This window comes from Melospiza georgiana, chromosome 3 (assembly GCF_028018845.1).
Source record: "Melospiza georgiana isolate bMelGeo1 chromosome 3, bMelGeo1.pri, whole genome shotgun sequence".
Classification (NCBI taxonomy): Eukaryota; Metazoa; Chordata; class Aves; order Passeriformes; family Passerellidae; genus Melospiza; species Melospiza georgiana.
This window is the reverse complement of record NC_080432.1, coordinates 45,287,994-45,307,079: the sequence shown is the minus strand read 5'-3', so window position 1 is coordinate 45,307,079 and position 19,086 is coordinate 45,287,994. Positions and strand designations below refer to the sequence as shown.

Below are 19,086 nucleotides of genomic sequence, written 5' to 3'. Positions count from 1 at the left end.
GCAAAGTACATCTTTAGGTGTATGTATGATTTATGAAATATGTAATCCTTATTCATAGCTCTCAGAGTAGTTCATGGAATGAATGAGTAATAACAACCATTTTACTTGCACACATCAGATGCTGAGCGGAGTGAATTATGGAAAAACTCATTGCTCTTCTTGGAAAAAGTAATAAAGAATTCAATCCAAGTTTAAGTAGACATTTCTCATGATAAACTGTTGTAAATGTGAGAGGAATCCAGCAATATGAACAGTGGCTCTCTTTCCAATGTTGGGAGGACTTTATTAAGGTTTTCTTTTTCCTCTTAACCCTGCCTGGAATGTGTCAGTAGTCATTTGTAATCAACTGGCTCTCTAACAATACTGATACAATTCAAAAACATGCTATAGTACAGCTGGTAAAATACTGGCTTTTGCATGTCACTGGTAAGTATTCACAGATGAGAATATTGGAGAAAGGATACTTCAAATGCACTGCTGTTACTGATCAGCTTTGAAAGTGTTTCCTTGTTTGACTTGTAGCAAGTTGATTGCATTTCCAGGAACTGTACCAAATTTGCAGAGCCAGGTCTATAAGCTATTGGAGTTTAAACAGAAATCCACTTTGAAATAATTTCCTTCCTAGTTTGCTGCTTGACTTTTTTTGTAGATGTAATGTTGTGGTCTTTCTTTGTTTCACTGTGCTATATATTGTTTTGCTTTGCTTGTAGGGAATAAGCATGATGATGGCACACAAAGTGATTCAGAAAATATTGGTGCACACCGGCACTACAGTAAACGAGCAGCACTTGAAGAGCACTTAAGGCATCATCATACAGAGCTGAAAAAGTCACACCAGAAAGTCCATTCCACAGAAAAGCAGCAAGAGCAAGCTGGTTTGAGTCAGACTGCCTTTATGATTGAGTTTTTTGATGAAGACCATCCTCGCAAGAGACGTTCTTACTCTTTTTCTCAGAATGTAGGAGCTCTGTGCCCAGAATCTCCATCTCCGACATCTCACGCACGAGCTGAAAGAGTGAAACCTGCATCAGGAGAGAAAGTCCCTTCACCTGTGCAAGCCAGCACATCACACCACAGAGCAGTACATGGTGTTCACGCCAAACTTCTAAACCAGAAATCAGAAGAACCCTCTGCTGCGTTGCCTGCCTTACAAGCTGCATTGTTAAGGAGTTCAGGAAGCCTTGGCCATAGGCCTACTCAGAACCAGGAGATGGACAAAAAGTTGAAGAGCCAACATATTTCTGCTGCTACTGAAAAGGACAATGAGGATGACCAGAGTGACAAAGGTACTTACACTATTGAGTTGGAAAATCCCAATCCTGAAGAAGTGGAAGCCCGCAAAATGATTGACAAGGTGAGAAACCTGAAAAGCATTCTGATCTTAAAAGTGTTATTGGATGTGTGGGCAGCTCTCTATCCCTTCAGTTCTGCTTATTAAAACTGCTGCAATAACACAAGTTTTTAAACCTGTCTATAATGTTGAAATATAAAGTGTTGTAAGAGCAGCAGCAGGCATTTGGCTAAACATTATTCCTTCTTGCATACTGCTGTTGTCTTCAAGCTTGGTAGTTTTAATGTGTTTCCAAAAGATTTCAGTACCAGGCACCAAAAATCATTTAACCATAAAAAATACGAGGCACCAAAAAATCATGTAGCTGGTACTTTTATCAGGATGGTTTGTGTTCTTGTGGAAATACTCACTTGTTCTTGAAAACCTCTTGTTTCTAGTTTTCATCACATGAATTGGTTCCATCCAAATTATCATATAGATATAGATTGCAAATGTTTTCTATACTTATTAAAAAAGTATATTCAGTAACAGTAACTTAATTTCAGTGTCACCTGCAAAGAGTAAGTATGGAAATGCTTTGATTTTCCAAAAGTGTTTATATGATAGCAGTGTAAATTTCCTAGTTTGCTTGTTGGTAACCATAGAAATATCAATAACAATACAAATTGTATTTGCAGTTTAAAAACTGTATTAAATAACTATTCTTTGGATTCAACAGGAAAATATGGGTAGCAAAAGGCTATGTTTAATAATTTTGCTTAACATGACTTGAAATTGACTTTTTCTGCTCTTGTTGTGTTTTCCTTGATAATATATCATTGTAGAATGCCTGCATCCAATTCTAGGCTAGGGTTTTGCTAATTTACAGTAAATTCATTGTTTAGAATTATCTTTGGATTCATTTGCATGTCTAAAACTTTTCAGAGCTAAACAAATACATTCATACATTTAGAATTCTTCTTGGTTAGTGTTGAAAACTGTGCAAGACAAGCTAGCTTCACTTGTTTGATTTTGTAAAAAAAATCTAAAGTAGTGGGGAAATGAAACATTGCATTTTAGATGATTTTCTTTTAAAAAAGGTGTTTATGGAGCATTTGGAGACAGAGATTAAAGTAAAGGGTGTCACCTTCAATAAAATAATAAAGATAATAGTTTCACCTCTTTGGATTCTGGAAAGGAAATTTTTCACTTCTTTAAATCAATGTTCAAAAGACAACTGAGAACTAAAAGCATTCCAAATGAAGCAAGTAAATATTAAAGAACTACAAATTTCTACATTTATTCTTAAATTATAAATCTTCAACTAAATGATATCAGAAAATCTGTAAGTCAAGTTTTAGCTAAATCTAGTAGTTCAACAGGGCTGTTTTGGAAAGCACGCCAAGTAATAACATTTGAAAATAGACAATTTATGTACTTGATAAAAATGTTAATACTGTCTAATATTTATAATCAGAGAACACGCTGAGTTGGAAGGGGCCCATTAGGATCATTGAGTCAAACTCTCAGCCCTACACAGGACATTCCAAGAATCACACCCTGTGATTCTGAGAGAGTTAATAAAATTTCAACTTTTTTGTGGCCTTCAGTAGACGTTCAGATTATCTAAAGTCAGTTTTTTGTTTGAATCAAATCTCTCCTGTTACAGGAGAGATTCAGGAAGAGGAAGTGAATGGAAGCCTTAAGAATGATAGTAAAGTATTGCTTAATAATCTTAGTGTTATATAAAAGCTTTTGGGTATCATAAATTTCCTTTACTGCTAACTTTAAAGGTGTCACCACTACGTATTAAAGATTTACTATGAAGTAAAGCAGAGATATTTTCTCTTCAAGGTCTTCTGTATCATTTCACTTAGTATCTGTGTTGAAATCTTATGAACACTATATTTTACACCCAGTTCAAAGAGCCCTGCTATGCAATTATTATTTGATTTGGTAATATGAAGTAGTATGATACTATTTTTATGAAGTGCAGAAAAACAGCCAATGAAGAAAATCTAAACCAAATGGAAGCCAAAAATTTTGTCCTCCAGCTGAGCTCAGCTTTGCTTCCTTCCTATTTTAAATTGCTAATGCTTTGGATAATCTTACTTGGCAAAGGGGGATAAGTGAGGTATAAGACAAGGACTTTGTAAGCCTGTTGACTCCTGTGCTTCTTTATTGAGGATTTAAGAGAATTATTGGTATACATCTTATCAATTATTTCAGTATAACCACTCTTTCATTGTTGGCAAGTCAGTCCTTTTTCTGAGTAGTTACTATGCCTGCTCAACTGAGTCATTTAAGGGTGTCTCTTGGGTCCAAACTTTAATTGAAATTCAGGAGTTTACTTTGCTGGGATTGGGATGAAAATGCACTATAAATAGGATCACTTTCTAAAACATTTGCACAAATAATGCATTCTTCTGAGTAGCAATTTACATTAGAATGGTGCTAAAATCTGTGTGTGGTTTACCTAAAAATTTTTCAATGGAATAAAGTAATTCTGTATTTGGATATTTTCTCCCTTTTATTGGAGAAAAGGATGAGAATGACCAAAATATCCAAAGATTACTCCCAAGTGTGACTCATTCTTGGCCTTAGCCTTATTTTTCTCTGGAAAGAAACATAAGAGCAAACCACAATTGCAAGAATAGTATTAACATGTGAAAAATCAAGGTGAGATTATTAATGCTTCTTTACATTAAGAATCCAAGAGAAACGTGCAGGAAGGCAAAGTTAAAATTCTCAGAAAAAAAAAATTGAAAACACCCATCTCTCTGTGTAATTCTAAGAAAAGGGGAGTACAAATCTTAATGTTGAGCTGTATTACTTCCTTCAAAAGTACTATTTTTGCTTAGTGTAGCCTGTTGCTAAAGATTGAAGGAAATAGTCTCAAGGAGAATAGATGCTTGTGTAAAATTATTTTTTAAAAGCCAGAAACTATGCTGTCCTGCTTATTCAGCATCTTTATTTCATTTAGATTGCTAAGGATCCAGTTCTTCCTCTGGTGCTTTTCAGCCTCTAAGAAAAAAGTATTGTCACTACAGCAGAAAAGGAGCAGAATAGCAAATGACAGAACCTTTGTTTCTCAACCATTTTAAAGCCTGACTTTTGAGAACAGAACGTGAGAAAAATGCATTATCAGAAAGAAAGAGGAAAATATGTCATAAGTAACAGACAAAAGCTTTTTAATTTCAATTCTTTTCCCTAACAGAGAGAGGTAATCACATATCTGCAGTCATGACTGTCTTGGGGTGAATGTCTTCTACTTACCTAAAATGCAAGTTTTCAAATATATTATTGCTTGTGTCTTATACAACTTTCGAAGATTTTTTAAAAACATTTATTTTAAGGTTAAAAAGTACAGTACATATGCACATAGTTTTCAATTGTAAATGTTAAAAGAAGATGCAAGTCGAAATTTAGTTGTGTCTTAATATTCTTTATGAATAGAGAGTACTTGAAAAATAACACTAAACTTTGCTTCCTGAAAGTCCTTTCATTAGTCAACGATATTTCTGCATGCAGGCGTTCAAATGTCACTTAAATTCATAGAGCAGTATGAATTGGTTAGTAGGCTAAGGTATAGAAAATATATTAATAACAGGAGAAAATAGATGATAGATCTCTTTTTATACTTGTAGAGCTCTTTTTTGAATTGCCACTGAGAGCAATTTCATCAATGTGGTAAGAAAGCAAGCTGCTCTTGTATGCCACAAAGCCCACCTTGGACATATGTGTCATAAAATATCCTCCACTCAAATAGCATCAGAAGGACACGACTTATTTCTAGCAGAATAATGGTCTTATTGTTGCAGCTAACAGCTAAGTACAAAATGAAAGAAATTCAGGATCTTGATTTAATTTAGAACATGTTTTCAGTGTTAAGTTTTCCATATAAAATACATGAGTAAATGGGGCACAGTTGTAGGATTTGTTTTTCCTCTACATCCAGCCTTTATGCTCTTTAGATGGATTCAGTGCTTTCTTCTGTTAACACTTAGCAATTGCTTTCTTTTTATCTCTGAGTTGTAAATTTTCTATCCATTTTATGTTTTTTTTTTAAATAAATCAATCTATTAGAAGAAAGTTGTTCTCAGAAGTCATATCACATTAAAAAAATCTTCATAGGCCACAGAAAAGGTAAGTCTGCCAGTGGATGAAAGAATTTAAAATGATGCTTCTGCAGTTCATCTTCCTTTTTTGTAGATATAAAGAGACCAAATTATCATGCTAATGACTTTCTTTTTTCAATAAAGCAAAGTACTGCCAGTAATAAATATTAATAAATGAATGTGCAAATAATTCTGCATGTGTTTGGAATATTAAATACTTTGAAGCTATTGCAGTAAATAAAAAGCAACTCAATGGGGGGTTTTGCGAGTTCTTTGGGGGTTTTCTTCAGGGCTCTTTTTCTGTTTGTTTTGTGTAGGGTGTTTTGTTGTCTTTCTTCTTCAGCCAGTTTCATTTAAGGGTATTTAAAAATTGAAATATTTTATAAAACTTACTATAGCAGATGTAAACTCTTCTATACATGTGTGGGAAGGGATGGAATAGAATTGAGGCTATATGAGGGTTTCAAGTCCTGTCAGATAACCAGGAAATCTGGGATGTTACAGCAGTTCATATGCATATGGAAACATTTGGCTTTGGTCCCCAAATTTTTTGGCTTTGGTCCTCAAAATTTTGGTCTTCAATTTTTTAACTTGATTTATGTTATTTTAATTTACATTTCCCTAAAGATAATTGATTTTTTCATCAGCATATAAATTTAGATCACAAATTCAACTGATTCATACTGATTTCCAAACAGATGACTTGAAAAAATGTATCAAGATCAAACCTCAATCCATCCTGCCACCTTCAGAAAGACTTACTGTGACCATGTAATGATTTTGTTTTCAGTGCAAGATCCATATTCTAGATGTTTTAAAGTCTTTATTTATGTATGTGGACGGGCCCTAGCAGTAATGATCTTGTTTTTAATATGCAGTCTATCACCTTGAATTTTATTTGATTGAATACTGTGCAATGAGTGTACATAAAATCTTACTCTATTGACACAATCTTGAGAGAGATTCTTCTTTCCTCTTTAAAATTTTGGAATAGTAATTATGGAGGGAAAACTGTATAGGTGTTCACTGTAGACAGCACATTTTCCAATTTTATTTTCTGGATCTTTCTGCTCATGGTGATAGTTATTTGTTTGGTTTGATATCTTTTTTTTTTCCTTTTTTTTTTTTTGAGTATGGATATGAATGGGAATCTGTTCTGAAAGATGATTGTTATATAATGGAATTTCCTTATTCTTTTTACACTCAGGGCATATCTGTCATACCACATTGTAATATTGGCTAACATGAATTTAAAGTAGTATTTACTTTTGAATGATTTATTGTTGTGTCTTTAAATGTTCATAAATGTTGTATACCAGATCTTGTCTTCTCTCTTGCAAATGTTAACAATTTTTCAGTCAGCTTGCAGACTGTTATTGTTATAATTCCTCTGGTTATGGAATTAACATACATGTTGTAGAACTGCTCTCAGCAATTTTTTCAGTATCGTAAGTGGAAAAACTACCTGGAAAGAATCAGTGGCTAGAGAGGAAGTTAAGAGAAAAAAAATCTCAGTATGTTTCAATGACTCTTTAAGGAACTGAGGTGGATGTATCTATTTTCAGAAAATCACTTTCAGGTCTCCTGTCTTTTCACACTTTCTGGGTTTAATAGCTTTTACCATTGCTTCAGCTGTTTCTTGGAGAGAAATGCTTTGAGCCCTATAGAGTGGCTTGTTTGCAGAATGACTATTTTATGAGTACAGTGCTGAAAAAGCAGCAGACCACTTGAAGCCTGTCCAATCATCTGAGCTTATAAATTTTGTCAGGAGTTCAGAGGATGTTTGTGACCTCTTCTTTTTATAAGGAAAGAAAACGCACTAAACTTGTTTCATTTTTAATTTGGAATCCTAAAGAAAATGAATTCTTCACAGTAGCAAACAGGGACAAAATATGTATGCATGTAAATATGTAACTGGTGTCTGCTAAGAGGAAGGTCTTAGACTTGGCATGTTGATCCTTTTCATTTGCTTATGTGGCTTTTTTTATACCAGAGCATCTTGCATCTGATTCTATAACTTGCATATAGAGTTAAAATCACGTAAAGAGCTTCTGTGAAAATCCATGCTATTCATGAGACATTCCCTGCACAGAACACAGTCTGTTTGCCTGGAAAGGCCAGGATAACTGCCAAGAACAAGCAAAAACTATTAAAATGAAACTCCTCAGAAGCAGCTTGGTTAAAAACAGTTCATGTAGTAGCTAAACACAAAAAGAGCTGAGGCATTGTACTCTTATCTCACTTTGTGAAAGATGAGAAAAAATGTTTGCCTTTTGTCTTTTCTCTATAATCAATAACTGACTTTTAAGGACCAATTTGCTGTGTGTTATGAATGCCTGAACCACCTTCTGTGGAAGAATTGTCAGGAGCTCAGACTGAGCACCAAATGCAGCGTTACCGAGATGATCTGAATCCTCTTCCATTTCCTTGCTCTCTGGAGTCCTCTTTTGCCATCAATCAGTCATACTCTGAGTGTGGTTTATTTACAATTTCTTCTTTCTTAGTACACCCGAACTGTGCTCAAATCTGAATTCCTGCTTGTATTTTCAAAATCATACTTATTTCTTTTTTTTTAATCTATTTGGTTTTTGCTGGTCTGACTTTATCAGTTTACAGGTCAGTTTCTGAAACCTACTTTTGTGCTCTGTCACAAATAAATATGCTCATCTTCCTTTCTCCTAAAAAGCTATGAAACACAATTGCTATCATAATTTACATTCCCATCACTTTACAATGACAAATACCTTATTTCAGATTAAATCATTCGTTCCTTGTTAATTTTGGCATGATCCTTCTTTAATGCCCTGTATAGTGTAGACCCTTATTCCTTACCATTGCTCTGCTTTGTTTTTATTTTTTTTAACTGTTCATCTTTGAATTCCCTTGTGTCTTTCTTGTCATTGGGTTTCATTCTGTTCCTTTTATACAGATTGCCTACACTGAAATTAATAGCATTCAAATTATGATATTTTTAAAATATGTTTCTAAACTATGTCCCTGACTGTTGTTAGGATCTAAAAGAATAGCAAAGGAGTTATTGAAATTATTTTACTTTTCTAATATCATCATTAATGAATAGGAATTGCAGCTAGAATTCTTAATATTTCTTTGTTGATTTGTTGTTAATTGATGGTATTGATAATTACTATATATCCTTTTCATTAAGACTTCAGCAGTAAGACTACTGGGGAAATTTTGTAAACTAAAAATTTTAAAACTAGATAGAATTCTTCAGATTTTCCCATTCTAATATACATAATTTGCTGTCAAACTGAGTGAACATATCTATTAGAAGTCCCAAATTACACTTTTTTCTATTTATATCAGTATCTTCAGTAATGATTTGGATGAGCAACAAGCTCTGTGCTCATTATGTACTGAATAATTATAGTATTGTAGAACTGCAGTGTGATTTTCTTACAACATGAAACAGTTTAAAGGTAAAGCAAGTAAGAAGTCCAGATATTATGAACCTGGCAAAACATCTAAATGAGATACAACTGGGAAAAGTTTTTTTCTTAGTCAAGAGCTTTCAGGTTTATAAAAAGCACATAGGAAGAACATCAGGTGAGTTTTGTGGGTGTGGGGGAGGGGGTTAGCAAACCATTGTCTTCCTTCTTATTCAGAAAAAAGGGTTCCTGCTGCTATTTGTGACCAGTTTTTATTTTAATTTCTATTGCATATATTGAGGAAGAATATTGACTTCTATGGTTTTAAAGAATCATCTTATAGTTAATTCTAAAGTCATTGCGTTCACCTCTAGTATCTGTGCTGTAAAAAAATATTAATTCCCTGCTTTGGGATAGGAGCAGGGAAAGTGATCAGTAATTCCTGATCACTAAAGCTAGCTTATGTTAGAGCTGTGTTGCAGCTATGGTGATGAGCAGGTGAACTCTGAGTCATGAGCTTTTGTCACAGGGAAGTGTATATGACCTGCCAAAAGAGAGTACTCTGCTTTCTGCAAAATTAGCCCTTGCCAAAGAGACCAAGGCACGGTCTCAGACTTGGTCCTGTAACTCACACTGTCTCCAAAAATGTGCCAGTACCTTGTGCAAGATTTGCATCTTGCTTTTATTGTGTTAGATAGATTTTGTTAATTATTGGATTTGGTTGGATAAAGAATTTTAGCAATTACTGGTTAATACAGATGAGGTTATAGTCTCAGAATATTGGAAAAACTGTTGCTCCTATAAAGTGATTAAATTTGTGAATACCCTCATTAACTTCCAATTTTTTTTGCCATTAGTTAGTGCATATTTTCCTTCTGTATTTTTTCAGGGCAAGTTTGCATTCTAACAAGTAACAAAATAGCACTTTGAGTCTTGTTATAGTTTTAGCGTGCTGTTTCAACCCTTTGTTACTGGGTGAACTGCAGAATGTAAATGGATTATCATAAGGGATCTTTGAAGCAGTTACTTCACTGCTTTGAAATGGAAAAGTATGTACCAGGAGTTCACCTTATCCCTCCTGCTCTGAAATACTTGGGGCTTTCTCAAAACTTTCCTCTAAGAGACCTGAGATGCTAAGCCAGGGTGCCCAGGACTTTATCCATTTGGGTCTTCATGCCCTACATGGGCAGAGACTAGGCAAGCTTGCTTGACTGTCCTCAGATTGGAAAAATGTTTCTTCATACCCTGTCTCATCTGACATGAGTTGTGCCTTGTCCCCCTGCAGTGTAGCACTGTGGAGAGCCGGGCTGTCATCTTGGTGCATTCCCCATTGTACTGGGAGGCTGCTGTTAGGCAACCCCAAAGCCTTCCCCTCTCCAAAGGGATCAAATCCAGCTTCCCCAGACTCTCCCCACAGGTGAAATGCTCGAGTCTTTGACATATTGGTGGCCCCTGCTGAGCTACCTAGTTAGACAATGTCTTTCCTGTATCACCTGTTAATCCATTTGCTTAAGGAGCCAGCTGAAATGCAGGTTAAACAGAATTACATCAGGAATTATTTCATAGATGGGTTTGGACACTCTACAGCACGTCATCGTTCCCATGCCATTTAGAATGTCCTGATTCAATGCAAATTGTTTCATGCTTCATAACAATAAAGTAGTTATTTTCAAACACCACCACCACAGTTTATACACCATGTTTGTGTCTGTTCTACATTATAGCCATGTGGCATAGACCCTGCAAGAACACCATGAAATGGTGCAGATTGCTGGGGTGTCGAGATTTTTCTCTGTCAGTCAACTTCCAGGATTTCTGTGAAAATTTTCATCCTGGGTTTTGTTCTGTAACTTCATGAAACTTGAAGCAACCAGGATGGAACAGTGTAATCTTCCTGCGAAAATATAATTTCAGAAAAATAAATAATAGGACAGAGCAGGGCAAAAAACTTTTAGCTTTCCAGAATGATTTCTGTGAAAGTCCCTGTTGTTTACAGTACTATTGAAAAAGGATAAATTATTGAGGAAACTTATTTTGCATTTACACCTGTGCAGTGGATATGTGAGATTTGTGATGGTTAGTCACATACATGGAATATACAGAATTATTTTACTTCCTTTATCAAAAATAAAGGCTTGCTTTTCATTTTTCAAGCAGCCTGATATGTCCAAATCTGTATTGTTTGTATATTGATTGCAAAACCTGGCTTCATCTTTTTCTTCTCCATAGCACAGTTAATCAAAATGTATTTCATAGTTGCTTCTGACAAATACAAGCTTTACAGAAAGAAACTTCAGTCTTTTTGTCTAAATAGATGAGAGATGCAGCAATATGTGTCATCAGCATTTCCTCAGAATTTTCTTGGTTTGATTAAGTTATCTCCTAGACCTTCCTTAAATGATTTTGTAATCATGAAAGTATTTAAAGAGAAGAAATATCTAAAGAATTGGAAGCCTTGAAAATAGTAATCTAGTTTTTGCAGAAAGATAAGGTCTCTATCCATTCATGCTTCAGTCACAACAGCTCACTGTTTGCACACATACCATATTGTATCAGCCCAGAAAGTACAAAATTGCATTTTCTAGATGGTGGAGAGATGATTTCCAGCAGAAGCATTCAGGTCGTTCCATGGCTGTTTCTGTTGAGGCTATATTCTCATTATTTGATAAATGGAATATTTGGATTGGTCAAACCTGAAATTCTGACAGTATTGCTTTTCTGCAGGTGTGTGACAGGTCTGTAAGTAATAATCTACATTTTGTCAAATACTTGAGTTATTTTATCTTGTGAATAATTTTAGTATTTAAATTGTTAATTATGTGTTAGTAGCAATTTTTAAGGGTTTTTTATATATCACAGGTCTGAAATTTAGTCTTTGGGCTACATCACACTTACATGCATCTCCTCTTTCTTGTGAGAAGAGGGGCTTTGCAGTTGTATAGCAGTGGAACTTAGGCCAGGTGCATCCACAAAGCAAATGTAGAATGACATTGTAGTATGAAAATATACTTTTATTGAAGAAGATGTTTTGCTTTTCTTTCTAATAATACAGTGCCCAAATATTTTGCTTATCTCTTCTGATATCCCCATTATATAGAGAGAAAGAACATTAGGAGTGCTAATACTTGGGTCTTAGTGATATTCATATCACCTTTCACAGAAAAACATAGGCAATATTCAAATATGGTTTTGCAGTAATTTCAGTAATAGAAGAATAACAAAATTTGCTTAAACATGAGTTCAGTACTAGAAAAGGTAAGACTGAAAGTGTTATTTCTGATACAGTAAAGAAATTTGATATGGTAAATGAATGTGCTGTCAGATAAAAGGAAGCAATTTATAGCAGCAGTTTGCTACTGAAGTCTAAATTAGATATGGATGTGTGGAATTCATATTTTCCTTCTGGTGCTTATGTGATAATACCAGAATATAGTTTCATTTAAAAGAACATATAAAATTCTGTAATCAATGAAAGGATGATACACAAAGAAAAAAGTCTCTGCAGAATAGTGATATATTCAAAGAAAGGTGTCAGTGGACGGTAACTGGTTTCTATCTTCAAAAATTGCCACAACTGTACAAATCAAAAGTATATCATGAAAGCAAAAATTTAGGTTTTACCATTCTATTTTTATAAAAATAAAACAATTGTTTTGTAAATGCTGTTAAGCAACTTCTAATCCAGAGACTCTAGATATAAATTGAAAATTTGGGGAGCACTGCCTGAATTTTAAGGCTTTTCTCATGAGAACAAAAAACATATCCAGAGCATTTGAGAAAATTTCCTCAGGTCTTAGTGTAATAATGCTGTAGCAAGGTCTTCCTGTAGTTAGCATAAGGAGTTGAATGTCAGGGTGCTAACTATTATTTTTTCCTTTGTCTGCTTCTCAGAAGCTGACAACATTATGGTTTGTGGCCATCTAGTGGTGAATCCATTTTGAAAACCCTAACCTTGTTCACAATTGTAATAAACCAGTCCTCTGGCTTTGCTTTGCAAAACTGAATTACAGTACACTTTTGGAGAAAAAAGAATTCTCTACACCTTTTCCTATTCTGCACTAGTAGTGTTTGTTGCAGGAGGATAACATCTTGAAGATGACAGAACAATTTTTGATGTTAACTGTTAATTTTTGGCAACCAGCTTGAATGTGTGTGGGAGGTTCATTTTATTCTGTAATTTGTTAATATCTAAGTCCCTAGTAGTAAAGTAGTGATTTTATTTCTTACACAGAAATTTGAAAATTTTATTAATTACATGTTTCCAAGATTAAGATATTTTCTAAAATGTATTTGATTATACATCAATTCTGTAAGCAATTCACATTCCCTGTTTCTATGTCTCATGAAAAATTTGCCAAACATTATGGTGGTTCTCCTGCTAAAGTTCTTATTATCAACTGCCTTAGTAATAATGTTTTTCTAGTATTTTTTTTGGAGCATTGTTTTTAAAATGTCATGGGAAAATTATCCTGGCTTGAGCAGAGAGATTAATAAAAGCATCATTAGGAAATAGAGCAATAAAAGAACTATGCCAAGTCACGTCTTGGATGAGATGAGTCTACATGATTCATGAGACCTGGTGGAGTTTTAATATCTGCCAAATCTCCAACAGCTGAAAAACTGAAATTTTGTTTGTATTAGAGAAATAATTCAATATGCATATTAATAGCAAATGCAAGAATTTATATTTCTTATTCTTATTAGATAATAGCAAAAATCTGAAAATTTGGTGGTTCTAGTTATTGGATTTTTTCCTTAATTGGTAAAATGGGTTCTGCAATGATTTCACTTTTATCTTTTGTTCCTTTCATCAAAGTGTCATTTTTTCATATCTGACCATTCCAACTAGCTAGCAGTTCTTTGAATTTTCACAATGTTGACATAGACTTCTGCATTTTTTTAATAATTGTTGTAGATTCTTCTTCTGTTTAATTTGTAAATTGCACTAAGGTGACAGATAAGCATAATACAATAAAACCTATTTATACTCACTATCCAGCATGCCACCATCCATCCATTAACATTGAACATTGTATCAGGATGGTATTGGGTTAATGAATGTAATGGTTTGTTTCATTTTCAGGTATTTGGAGTGGATGGCAGCCAGGATTATAATAGGCCTGTTATCAACGAGAACCAGAAAGATTTAGTAAAAGATTGGGCTATAAATTCTGCTACAGTAGTGCTGGAAGAAAAAAGACCACTGAGTACAACTGGATTTCTTGACACAGAGGTAGAATTTAATTTTTGACGGTCTTCTTTTTTCTTCCACTAAAAGAGAGCACTAAGAACCGACCAGTAAGTGTTAAACAGGAAACAAAATCTTGCCTGGAAAAGATGAACTCAGATCTATAAGTAATCTATTTCTCCTATGCCTTTATTGCATCATCAAAGCTTCTCTGTCAGAGGCAGACATAATTCAGTGTGGAGGTGTTTTAAAACTTGGCTACCTTTCTACATGCACTGACACAAGTGTATTGGAAATGTAGCAGAAGTTTCTTTGCCTCAACATAATTTTGCACAGTATATTCTTCATGTAAGTTCTTCAGCAGAACTGAGCAAAAGCTGGTTATGTTTTATAGCCCAAAGCAAGTAACGATATTAAAATTCAGAAATAAGATGTGTGCACTTAATGCATGATACAAAGTGATCTAGGAAAAAAATGGTGGATAATACTTTTCAGATTTTTTTCTCTGAAGCCAGAGGACTTTAGGTTTTTACATTCATGATTTAAGTTCTCCAATGAGATGCCACTCATGACAAGTCATTTACATGATTCAGACACAGTATAACTTAATCAGTTGGTGAAAGAATAAACAGAGGAAAATGCCTGTATGTATATGTGACTTAAAATATGCACACAATATATTGGTCATATTTCATATTGAAAACTTGGGAGGCATTCTGCTATCATTGTGATAGATAACTAGCTTGAAATGTGTCTGGAACAGAAAAGGATCACAGTGAAGTGGAATCAACTGGCAACTGTAAAGAAGCACATAACACTTATGTCTAATTCCTTGGCAAACTGTTTCTGATGTATGGTCCTGTAATTTAGCACACTTTATAGATACGCAATTTTTTGGAAGATATTAAGAGCTTTAAGTGTGCCTGCCATGCAAATATATTGATTTTAGTATCTGTTTCTTTTAGAGGTGTGTTTTCTCATGGTTGTATTTTAGCCACTGTGAAGCCACAGTCACTGTGCCTAGACTAGTACCTTTACCTGGTTTCTCTAAGGCACTTCAAGTGAAGTATTGCTACACAGCATAGGCATATCCTGAGGCATATCCTGTGGAAGGTTTTTCACCTTGCTTCTTTGCACAAATCTATAACCATATTCTTTCTCTCTCCTATATTCATGCCTTTTGCAGCACTCAGATCTTTTGTGCCTTGTCAGTTTTAAAGAGTATTGATATTTTTTCACTTTTATAATTAAATAAGCAGAAGAAGAATGTATGATTTGTTTATTAACATAATTGGTCTTTTCAGGTGTCAACTTTCCGAATAAAAGGTTTTGTTTTTAGAAGACTGAGACTACTTCTGCAATCATACAGCAGATCTAAGAAACCTTCTGGCAGTGATATACTAAAACTCACTTTGATTTAGGTGGAAATTACAAGAATTATGCTGCTTTATTACTGTGACTGCTTTGCTGCATTAAAAGGTCTTTATATAGTGGGAGAGAATAGGTTATTAGCATAATTTTAAATATTACAAGGCATGGTGATAGGGTAAAGAAATGAAAATTATTCGGTAAGTCAAGGAGCAAACTGACAAAAGAAATGTGGATAGAGCAAGGATTAGTAAGAAGAGTTGAGGACAGATGAAGATGGAAGAAAGCTTACAAGGGAAAGTTAAAAGTAGATGTTGGTTGATAGATATGTAGAAGTACAAGAGGAGCTAGTTCAGAAAATTAGAAGTGTCTTATAGGGAAATAATGGGAAAACAATAATGAGGATAACTACTGAGAGAAGATTGTTACATTTAAAGTGTTATTAGCAAAACTTGCACTCTGTTTACTCAGTAGGAAGGAGAGAGGCAAATGCGTTTGATTTGTAAAGTTTGTGGGTTATGTTCTCATATACAAACTTTTCTGCTTGTAGGTTTTGGAAGACTTACTGCATTACTGAGCTGCAGATCATAAGTTTATAAACCTTATTGAAGATCTTGGCTAAATAGTCAGGTAACATCAGGGTAGCTCAGTGTTCCAGTTCTGCATCCACTCACATTGTGGGTGGAACTTACTCCAGCTGCCCATCACAGTTATTCCTGTACATGATTAGAAGAATGGGGTGAATTCAGAACATGATTGACATATAAAAAGCAAAGAATAAAAATCTAAGACATTTCTATTCAAATAAAATGGAAAAGGTGGCCTGGGAAATTGTGAGGATTTTACAGAAATAGTTTACAGACTCAGAGAATAGTTAGGGTTGGAGGACCCTAACTGGACCCTGGAGACCATACAGTCCAGCACTGCTACCAAGGCAGGACAGCATCATCTAGAGTCACTTCAGGGGTTGAAAGCTTATTCTGAACTTAAATATCTTAGCTTTACAGGGGTTTTGAAGCATCATTAATAAAATGCTTGGAAATGCTGTACTTGTTCAAGAAGTTTTCAACTTTTTCTTTGATACAACAGTCTTTAAATATTTTGGAGTAGTGTATTTCATAAATAAAGTAAAATGCAGAGTGAGTGTCTTGACACAGTTGAAGTGAACCTGAATACACTGGTTCTTGCCTTTTCAGTGATTACATATAGGCAATGAAAATATTAAATCCATCTATTTAAAATATTTAAATGTTTTTATTTTCTACATTATAAGCTGCCACTTGCCAACCAAGGTAAGTGTGATTAAAGAAAAAAAATGAAGTAAATGGAGAACAAAGAGAATATTATTATTGTTGTTGTTGTTCTTATTATCTGTTCTTACCTGTGAGTTTGGTTAATAAAAATACTGCAGGCATTTGGGCTATGACCTATCCCTCCAACTTCCATTTAATTTTCAGTGGTCAGTTGTCTGTGCTAAACATGGTTCTTGAATAATGGTTTATCAGCATTGTGTTTGATGTGCTTCAGTTTTTTGGTTGGTTTGGGGTTTGTTTGGGGATTTGGTTTTTTGAGGTTTTTTTGTAAGACAAAAGCTTAGAAACCTGGTTCTTCATCTGTAGAGTCATCAATGCCATTGACTACAATGTTCTGTTGCTGTTTTGAGTGCCTACTTATGTCTTTCCCACTGAAGATCAGAAAAATAATACTACTGACATTCTGAATATTGAATTTCATTCATGTAAATATTTGCTATATTGCTTCTTAGAAGTGGAGAATTTAGAGGCTGTATTTCTTTTTGTTTGTCCTCTCAAATTACTCCAACTTTCTGTCTTGTAGAGCAATCCATTTAGTTTGGAGTTTGATACTTACTTTTTTTTGAACTTAGATGCTATACTGAAATGTAGGCTGATGCATCACCAATATCACAGGGCTGTGAAAAGGCAAACAGAACCCTTGAATACCCAGGAAATGCTTTACCAGCAGAAATGGGCAGTGTTATCACCATGGTGAAGCTTCCCCTGTAATAATAGCACTAGAACTGTTAACATTCTTGGTTGAGAAGGGTGGATAGAGTCTAGAGAAGGTACAGAGTTACTCAGATTGTAACAGGAATGGAGATTCACCTTACAAGAACAGATCAGTGCTGTTCAATTAGTCTGGCAAAGTAACAGCTGAGATGGATGCAATGGCTGGGTTTTCATGTATAAATGCAGTAACTGTAATAGAAGAGTAAAAGAACTGTTAAAGATAGGTGTCAGTGTTGTTCCAGGAATAACTTGAAGACATTGGCTGTAAATAAGTCAGGTATGGAAATGTGTAAAAAGATCATCACCCCAGAGGCATATGGTTCTGAAGCAGGTACAGTGAGAAGAACTGCTGTCAAGGCAGCAATTTATGAAAAGAATAAATAATATGATTCTTACAACTTGAACTGTCTCGAGTTATGTGTCTGAAAAGACATCTAATTTTTAATTAATTTTATTCACATTATTGAAATTTATTAAAAAAAAAGTTAATCTGCTCTGAAATGCCCAGAGCTGGACATGCTTTTAGGTGTAATGTGTGTGTGCTGTGGATTTTTTTCATATGTGGAGCCTGAAGCCCTAAATCTTCAGGCTGAACAATAAGCCCACAGAAATCCATTGTTACATTTTTGAAAGATTTCTTACTCCTATTGAAAGATTTTTACTCACTTTGTATGTGAGATAACCATAAGAGAAAGCAGATTTAACACAAAGGTAAAAGGCTGGTATCTCGTAGATAAACCCAGTTTTTCTGAAATACTAGGAAATTGCTTTTGGTATTCAAGAGAAGATTTGGAGGATTGTATACTTGAGAGCCTATAAGATGCCAATTGATATGGGTTGTAGGAAGAACATTAGGATATCTGAACATGACTTTTTAGATATGTTTTATAAACCTTACACCTTCTGGATGTGCATAAACTACTATGAAAAGAAAGGGCGTCTTTTTGTTATTGTTTATGCTTCTATACACAGAGAATGGGCAAAGCACACATTTACATTCACCGCTATGTAGAAACCAGTTTTTGGCAGTGTAATTACAAGAGAAAATAATTTATCATGTTGTTTTGCGGCAGTTAATCTGCAAAATCTTAGTATGTTTCTCCACTTTGAAGCAGAATTCAGATTTCTGACACATATCTGTATCTCAGAAATTGGTCAGGTGGTACAGAAGGAACTAGTTGAAATTTTCTGTTGCAAAGATGATTGGGACATCTATCATCTTTGGATTTGGCTATAATTAGTTGTTTTATTAGATAGAAGTTCACTAGTACAGATAGGAAAAGAGAGATTAGTGATAGGAAAGAAAAATGAGGTTTTGGTAGTTGCATTAATGCAGTGTGTTTGTTGTAATATTCTTACTGGCACTCCGCATTGTCTTCAGAAATGCCCATAAATAACAAAAACACTGAATTTTCTTCCTTTGCTATTGTTATGCTTGAATTTTATAGCATTTTGATTTTATAAAATTAATTCAAAATATGGAAATTTGTATAATCGTTCAAAAAATTACCTGCTGCATCTCTGATTTACCACATCCACGATATTCTGGAAGAGATTCATGATGTTGCACTCACTTGCATTAGCAGGAGAATTTCAAGATTGTAAATTCAAGCTTTTCAAATGTCTGAGTAACTTTTAATTTGAAAGAAGTTGTCATATAGTAGGTGACATTGTTCACCATTCTAGTTCTGCTAAATAAATTTTATAGAATGTATAGTGTTGTTTC

General features: G+C 34.4%; 1 protein-coding gene across 8 annotated transcripts in view; it reads left to right on the top strand.

Moving 5' to 3' along the window:
• The window catches only part of CEP170 (centrosomal protein 170), a 94,383-nt gene that overhangs the window by 47,070 nt on the left and 28,227 nt on the right, over positions 1-19,086 (top strand). For 7 of the 8 annotated variants that reach the window (XM_058019523.1, XM_058019527.1, XM_058019522.1 and 4 more), the window contains exons 9-10: positions 711-1,354; positions 13,861-14,010. In XM_058019523.1, coding sequence (XP_057875506.1) covers positions 711-1,354; positions 13,861-14,010 — 794 coding nt within the window. The remainder of the gene's footprint in view (positions 1-710; positions 1,355-13,860; positions 14,011-19,086) is intronic. The other variant, XM_058019524.1, reaches the window with a different exon arrangement.